The following is an 8,435-nucleotide window of genomic DNA, read 5'->3' as shown; positions in this document are numbered from 1 at the left end:
AAAATAAGTTCGTTTTAAGATATTACATAGATACTACCCCTGTAATACTTTGTTACATTAACCTGATTTGGTCAGTATTATTTTCTTTATTTTACCAAGGTTAATTCATTAGACAATCTCTGTCTTACAATGAAAAAAAAAAACAGAAATACAAAAATACAAAACAATACAAAACAAACAGAAGCAAACAAAATAACTATATAGCTACAAAAAGGTATCATTTAAACAATTTTAAAGGAAAATATTTAAATCTGTACAAATTCCTATTGTTTTCATTTCTTTACTATTCTGTCCAAGTAATGTGTCTATATCTTTCTATTTTTAAATGTTGTATGTGTGGCATTGTTTTGGTCAATTGGCATTTGTGAATGTAAAATTGTCCATATCAAATAAAGATTTTTTTGCATTCATAATGGAAAGATATAGACACATTACTTGGATCCTCTTTACCACATCAGCTGCATCACTACAATAGCTTTTTTCTCTATCGACATACAGATTGTGTGGCAGTATGTGCAACAATTAATTGTAGTGCTTTTCAAAGATTGGATTTTGAAGGCCTGTTCTATTTTGGTTCGGTGATGAAAACCGAATTAAAAATGTCAGATTTATTTACCGAAGTTAAAACAATAAACCACAGTCCTATGCGGCACATTATGTTAACACAAAGAACAAAAGTTTTTAAAAATTACAGTTCAAATGTATAAATTATAGTACATGGATGTAGTGCGTCCTCCAGTGGGCGGATATTTACATTACATCTTTTTGGAGCGTACCACTGTAATATCTTGTTGGGGACTGCTAAAGTATGCGAAGTGTCACTTTTAAAGCATAGTAAAAGATATATATGGCATTAAATATCTCAATTTGAATGCAATTTAAATACTTACTGTCATTACCAAATTTCGAGCTACATTTACGATTTTCTGATACTGCCACAGTTGACTAACCCATGACGATATTTATAATGGTAGGACCTGAAACGTCCTATTTCTTTCGTCTCTACCAAGCTAGCCGCAGCCATGAGGTAAGCTACACGTTTGTCATTTAAATGTGTGTTTTTATCCAAAGCAAGACATTTTTGAAGTTGTAGGCTTTATTATTAAATGCAATAGGGTCGACTTGAATTCTATTCAACTTTGAGTTAAGTCGATTATGTCTACCAAAAAGCGCGTAGCACGGGGCCTGTGTTGGTGTGCTAAGCTAATTTAGCCAAATTAACATGTCACAACATGTTACTGAGACAGCGCAGATCCTTAAAGGCCAATCAGCTGGCAACAGTGCAGCTTTTAGCGTTTTTTGCCAATATTAGTCGAACAAATTGGACATTAGTCAGTTTAATTAATTTAAGTAGCTATTACAGTGAAACATCATAGTTAGCCAAGGTACTATTTTCCTCGCAATAGCGTTAACTTACCAGTGTGTCCTCACACTTGGCTTTTGCGATAGTATTTCTGCATGTTAGGCTCTTTAAAATAAGTGTTTGAAGGCAAACTTTACGACAGGCCCAGGGGACAGTCTCACACTCTTTCAAATGAAAATACTGCACACCTGAGCATCACAGTAATCAGTCTGCCACCTCTTACCAAACCCGATGAGCGACTAACATTACCCGGCAGCTCATCAGTAATCGCAGCTTTTATTAAACCTGTTCGGTCTTGTGACCTAAAATGACAGTTACCCAACTGTACTTTTGAACATTTATTACATACAGTTCAAGTTTTTCTTGGAAGTGGGAATTGTGTGTATACACTTAGTACACTTAGGTGTTTTGTGTGTGTACTATAATTTCTAAGTATTTTTTCATTTTCTCATTATTGTTGTATTTGTTTTGGTTTTGTAAAGTCCAATTTGGAAGCTGAATTATACTTAAGGTATTCTTTCTCTGAGGATTGAATTGCACAGACCTCAGTGCTGAGAGTTGATTTGTGCAAGAAGTTAAAAATGTCATAAAAAATAAAATGACATACTGATACTAGCTGACACACACACACACACTCTGTTATGTGTAAGTTAATAGCAAATGTTAAAGGTCCCTTGCACTGTTTGTCTCACATATATTGTAAAACTAATATGCCAGCATGCTCAGGCTCCAGAAGCGCTTGGCGTCCAGCGTCCTGCGCTGTGGCAAGAAGAAGGTGTGGCTGGATCCAAATGAGACCAATGAGATTGCCAATGCAAACTCACGTGAGTTGCTAAGGTTGAAATAGAAAGTTCTCTTTCTGTATGTTTGTGTGGTTTAGGTCCCACAGGCCAGCATCTTCTTATCGTATTGTATTTGTGTTACAGGCCAGCAGATCCGAAAACTGGTGAAGGATGGACTGATCATCAGAAAACCTGTGACGGTTCATTCCCGTGCTCGCTGCCGCAAGAACACACTGGCACGCCGCAAGGGACGTCACATGGGTTATGGTGGGTTATGTCCCTTTTTATTTTTCCTAATTTCGTTAAAACCGCCTATCTGCCTATTGTTTAAATTTGCTTTCACAGATCCAACGTTTATCACTTTTGCATGTCTTTGTTTGTTTTTATTTGTGTTGAATCCTGCAAATGGAAGTTGTTTGCTAGTTTGTGAGCAAAACTGCAACTTAATTCTTAAATAATTAAATTAATTATGATTAAAAAACTTCTCCCGCCCAGGTAAGAGAAAGGGTACAGCCAATGCTCGTATGCCAGAAAAGTTGTCATGGATGAGGCGCATGAGAATCCTGCGCCGTCTTCTCCGTCGCTACAGGGAGTCCAAGAAAATTGACAGGCACATGTAAGTGCAAATTTCAGTTTTATTTTCAAGTATTAATTTCAGTTTTAGGAAGAGTTATCTTGCATTGAGACGCCTTTTCTGTTCCTGTAGGTACCACAGTCTCTATCTGAGGGCGAAAGGTAATGTGTTCAAAAACAAGCGCATCCTGATGGAGCACATCCACAAGCTGAAGGCAGATAAGGCTCGCAAGAAGCTCCTTGCGTAAGTTGCTCTTTTTAATCACGGTCTTTTTTTAATCAAAAAAATGATAATGATTTTCCTGCCATTGCTGAATAACCAATTTCCGTCTTTCCCACACAGTGACCAGGCTGAAGCTCGCCGCTCAAAGACAAAGGAGGCCCGAAAACGCAGAGAAGAGCGTCTCCTGGCCAAGAAAGAAGAGATGATCAAGAACTTGGCAAAGGAGGAGGAGAGTTCAAAGAAGTGAATTTAAACAGGTTTTTGTCTCAGATTGTCAGATTCCTCTTTTTCTTGCAAATAAATTTGGATAAAAGAGTCCGTCATCGTTTGGTGGTTATTACTCTGTCTTTGCGTTAAAAAAGAATCCGAACAGAAGCACGGCTGAGGCTGTCGGTTCGGTAGTGAACCAGTAACTTTTGACAGACAGCTTTTGTTATAAAACCTTTGTCTTTAGAACAGAAGTTACAGTTTTTTGAGCCTTAATTATTATCATAATTTATAACAGTGGCTCTCAACTTGCCCATGATGCAGTTCCGTGCTGACTGTTTATTAATTCACAATTTGAAAAAAAATCTATTCACATTGGGAACGAGTCAGAGAGTGACAGCAGTGTTGACAACTCTTCCAATGAAAGCAGCAAGCACTTGTTCCAAAAGCTGCGAAGCCTCCAGATTATGTCACACGGCATGGTAGCATTGGCTCTCATAGTATAGACCATAGTGCATTGTGCATCAACATAACCATAGAAACTCACAAAAGACCTCCCATGGTGGGTAGCGTCCCCTCTCCTCCTGCTTGTCCCACATGTACTGCTGAGCTGCGAAAAGAAGGGGAGAGAAGTGACATTATTGGGAATTAGTTACAATATTATATTTTTTTCTTTTTCTCAAACGGTCTGAATAGGTTGCTAAATTTGGCAGTAGTCACTTTTTAGAAATAAAATCGCTAAGAGGGTCTGAAAAGTTGCAAAATCTAGTGAGGAAGATGCCAAGTTGTCAACTGTCCCTCAAACCTCGTGTGAGGGGTTCAGGGAGGGATATGTTTGAACCCTGAATATCCTAAAATCCTATAAATGCTCCTGTAGACACTTGACCTGTGTGGGGTAGCTGCATTTGGATGAGTGAGGACAGCAAACATTGAAAGGTTCAAAACAGGCAATTCATATACTGTATACTGATAAATATTAATGTTTGTTTATTAACGGGCCCTGGCCTCCTGTCTCGTTTATAGGCTACCTGTGCAAAAAGAGGTGAGAGAGGCTGCTTTTTAATTTTTTTTTAAATATGGCAATCTATTCTGGAGAGCTGTCTCAGCATGTCTATTTCTTAGGCTAGTATGATAGGCCTGTCCTTAACGTACAGTGACACCACACTGCGTCCATGTGTTAGTGTCCTCAACTGTCCAACAGGTGGCAGCAGAGCTCCAATATCAAATTCTACCATAACATCACAGTCTACACTCATTTCACTCCTCCAGATGTTTTGACACTAAAACATGTCTACTGATTTAATAACTGCTCAGATCTATTTTGCCGCTCATCTCAGAAGCTTCATCAGTTTCATGAACCGTATTCAGTCACATTTTAGCTCCGTATTCACACCAGTGGACTACTGTGAGACTCAAGGCTGGCAGTTTCTTGGCAACAAAACAATACTACATAATAAATAAGTGATAAATAGTGAATAATTGAATCATTCATCTTGTATTGCATACAGTTATGCCCCTAAATTATTTGATCCTTGCTGTTGACCATTATCCAGCCTCTGAGAAACTTGAGTTAATGCTTCTTTTGCTCTATATTAACCTTCTGTGTGTATTTCTTGGAAGTATTGGCAACTGTGTTGCCACTCTGCATGATATGTATATATATATATAAAGCCAACCAAGAGTACTGCATGAATATAGATATATATATTCATGTACTCTTGGTTGGCTATAATAATAATAATTATAATAGAGCTGATTAAACACAGAACAGAACAACTGTGTGTGTGTCAAACAGGAATTGTCCAAATGTTTTTCTTTAAATGCTTTGTAACCCATTTTCAGTCTTTACCTTTGTGTGTGTTTGCCTGTCTTAATGTGTGTGCCGGCGGGCATTTCATCCATGACTCATCGATTTATAACTAACTAACTAACTAACTAACAGTGTGAGCTGTCATTCGATATCAGCCACTTTGAATTCCGCTTGTGTTGACTGCAGCTGACACTGATGCAAAACCTCAGAGAGGCGAAAACACAGCAGACTTTGTCTTTTCATTGTGGAAAAATTGAAGTTGTTAATTGCTGACATACAGATGAACCCAAATCATAATGATAAACTGCTCAAGTCGTCTCATTAATAAATGATACAGCTATTAATTTATAGATTATTTTTCTCATTAATAATTTTTTGCTTTTCCTGAAGGCAAGCTGCACAGCTCCAGCAACCACTGCATATCACACCTTTGTACAAACGTTGGCCACTCTCCAGCTTACAACCACTGTCAGCCACATTAAAGTCGAGCTGCTGACGCTCCAGTCATCAAGTCATTTTCACTTCTTGCTCAGGACTTGAAGGATTCCTTCTTGAGTGCTCTCTGGAGAAGGTGTGACTGAAGTGTTTGCACACGCAGCTGTCGCTAACCAGGACAGACAGGCTGCTGTGTGTGGCTATCTGTGGTTATAAGAAAGAGAGTTTGGGGGATTCACCTGAAGTTGATTTAAAGCAGATGATAACTCAGTCATTCAGATCATATGTGAGTGGAACTGGGGTTTTAATACCTTGACTTTAAATGAAGATTTGCTATGGATGCATATCCTAATGACATACTATAGTCAGGGATCTAGAAATACACAGTTTACATGACTATTTAGCAGAGGTGTAGACTAGAGTCACATGACTTGGACTCAAATCAGATGCAAGTCACAAATTTGATGACTTTAGACTCGACTTGACAAAATCAGACAAGACTTGCACCTCGACTTGGACCATAACCCCAATGAGTCGTGACTTCTTTTGGACATCAGCCTTTTGATTTGAAAATACTAGGTACATTTCCCCAAAGACTTCAAGGTATATGATTTAGACTTGAATGAATCCTTGATTGATTGAAATGAATCCTTCAAGGCCTGAGCAAGAAGAGACTTGCCTGTCGTGGCTTGGGACTTGAGTGTTAAGACTTAAGACTCACCCTTGACTTGCAAAACAATGACTTGATCCTTCGCTTTTTAGACTTTTGGACCAAGAACTCAAGAGATGAACATCCTTAAGAGTCCAGTGCGTATAATTTAGGGGCATCTGTTGGCAGAAATGGTATAATGTTAATAACTGTGTTTCCATTACTTTACAGTCACCTGAAAATTGTTACCTTAGAATGAGCCGTTTACACGGAGCGGGTCCTCTTCCACAAACTTCGCAATGTGTTGTGTCTACAGTAGCTCAAGATGATACGGCAAATTGCGTTTTCACATTTTTGTGTTGGCCGCCACAGATCTCCTGCATGCCTTTTTGCCCTGTAGAGTTCAACAGAAGATATTTTATCCACAGTTTCTGCTTGTGGATCATGCACCATCATGCATTAAACAAGAGGATGCCAGAGCTTTAGAGGCTGGCAGCGAGGAACCCTCATGTTTAAAATCTGTTTCAAAGGCCTCGAGGAGCTGGGATGAAGGCTTATAACGCATACTGCATCTGTTTACTTTAATATCTTGATTTAATTACACCATACCTTAACATACTTTTACTAAAATGAAATTTAAATGTATGTCATTACAAAACTGATCTGCTATATATATAAAACATATTTAAAGACAAAACCATCCATGTCGATAAATGTGCGATCTCCAGAGAGATGTTGAGGGGATCGCTGAAGGGGAAAACAGGCTTTGTGCTGCGAGGCCATTTTGTAGCTCGGTTAATGTATTTCTTCATTACCAGGAGGCACTCCTATTTCCTGAAGCGTGAGCCTTAATGGGATTAGATAAGGAGAGGAATATGAGATGAAACGAAGCAGTGCTCTTTATTACAGTTGGCCTTCAACCCGGGCAAAACAAATGGCAAATGCTCAGAAGTTCAGGAGATCTTCAATAACAATTTAGGTGAGGAGATGAACGTAATTACCGGGAGATTATTTTTTGAGATATTTAAAAACGGTTATCTAACATTTCAAAGCATTACCCTGCACTTGACAGTTTAATGACCTCCTTTGCATTGAGCTGTCTCTTTTCTGTGGCGCTATAATGAACTGCTGGTCGTCCAATCAGGTATCGTGAGACCTTTGAGGATTTACAGGGGTCCTGGAGGATGGATTTACAAATGTCAAGTTTAATGTGCATAGGATCCAGCTGTAATCCCAACCTGACTACACGGTCACCTGCACTATAAAGTGACACTATTAACCCCATCCGGCTCTGTCAGTCATTTTTATCTACCACACAATCGTCTATTTTGATTTTCTCTTCCCTCACCTCTATACGTGGAGAGATATAACAACATCATACAGCACGGGAAGGATTCAGGAGGGTTTATTCTGTCTCATGTGTGTCTCTTTCAAGGGATGACTGAAAGACAGATTAATGGAGCTCAGCGATACAGATCACAGATCTATTGAGCAGCCAGCGCTGTCAGATCTTACGTCCAGATAGACGCCTCAGCCCTGTCGTCTTAAAAACAGATCTTGCGCTTTTACATTATAACGCTTATCACACCCAGGCGCTGCTGCTCAGTACTAAAGCACAGCTGAAATCAGCGGCATCCCCAGAAATGCTTCATAGGGGTGGCTACTGAAAATATTGGGGTCAAACACCAAAACCAAAAGCTGAAATTCAAGAATTACTATGCAGTTAAAATATATAGGCTAGTTGAAAACTATGTCAATATGGGAGTTAAGGAATTGCTTGCTGTGTGTTTTGCTGATGTGTTTTTTTTTTCTTATTTTACAGATAAATTTGCAACTTATCTGATTTGCATGCACTAATACTGTAATGTAGCTTAACTTTGGAGCATAAATTTCCCCTTTTCCTGACAAGTTAGCATGACATGACTGGTACCAATGGATGCCTTAGGTTGTCTAAGTTAACGGGATACCACTATCTTCACACTAGCAGGTAACAGTTTTTAAGCCTTTAAAACCTGAGCAAGTGGGCTTGATTTCTTTCAAAAAAAGGGAATGATCTTGTTTCAGATAAATGTTTCAAAGTGGCAGCTTTCTTTCAACCTCTTTGCTTTTCTCTTCTACGATTTACACTGAAAATAAGATAATTCAGCAAGCAGTTACTGATCTTATTGTGAAATTCTCATATAAATAATTACTTAAAATATTCAGAATTTGCATATGGTTAAAATCCAAGTCAACTAAAGTCAGATAAAGAGTAGATCCCCAGTAACTTAAACCACATTTGATTGACAGAAATTATTCTTCAGAGCACTCTGCTGATTTGCAATGAGTATTTAATGCAACCTTGCTGCCAATTCACAATGCTTCGACTTTGCTGCGCCTTCCGCTCCCTCTCT

General features: G+C 38.6%; 1 protein-coding gene across 2 annotated transcripts; it reads left to right on the top strand.

The window, feature by feature from the left end:
• Positions 1–965: 965 nt before the first annotated feature.
• Positions 966–3,259, top strand: LOC121958722 (60S ribosomal protein L19-like). 2 transcript variants are annotated; one of them, XM_042507823.1, is made up of 6 exons: positions 966–1,027; positions 2,081–2,187; positions 2,290–2,412; positions 2,641–2,761; positions 2,852–2,962; positions 3,062–3,259. In XM_042507823.1, exons 1-6 carry the CDS (start codon positions 1,023–1,025, stop codon positions 3,186–3,188), a joined length of 594 nt encoding a protein of 197 aa, XP_042363757.1. In that variant the 5' UTR covers positions 966–1,022; the 3' UTR covers positions 3,189–3,259. The 2 variants fall into 2 exon arrangements, with proteins under 2 accessions (XP_042363757.1, XP_042363758.1); XM_042507824.1 differs by having other exon boundaries at positions 1,006–1,027; positions 2,090–2,187.
• The last annotated feature ends 5,176 nt before the right edge of the window (positions 3,260–8,435 follow it).

Source organism: Plectropomus leopardus, chromosome 19 (genome assembly GCF_008729295.1).
Source record: "Plectropomus leopardus isolate mb chromosome 19, YSFRI_Pleo_2.0, whole genome shotgun sequence".
Taxonomy (NCBI): Eukaryota; Metazoa; Chordata; class Actinopteri; order Perciformes; family Serranidae; genus Plectropomus; species Plectropomus leopardus.
This window is presented reverse-complemented; position numbering and strand designations above follow the sequence as displayed.

Coding starts and splice junctions, on each gene's coding strand:
- LOC121958722 (XM_042507823.1), top strand. Junction 2,413..2,640: donor GGGACGTCACATGGGTTATG/GTGGGTTATGTC, acceptor TCTCCCGCCCAG/GTAAGAGAAAGGGTACAGCC. Junction 2,963..3,061: donor GCTCGCAAGAAGCTCCTTGC/GTAAGTTGCTCT, acceptor TTTCCCACACAG/TGACCAGGCTGAAGCTCGCC.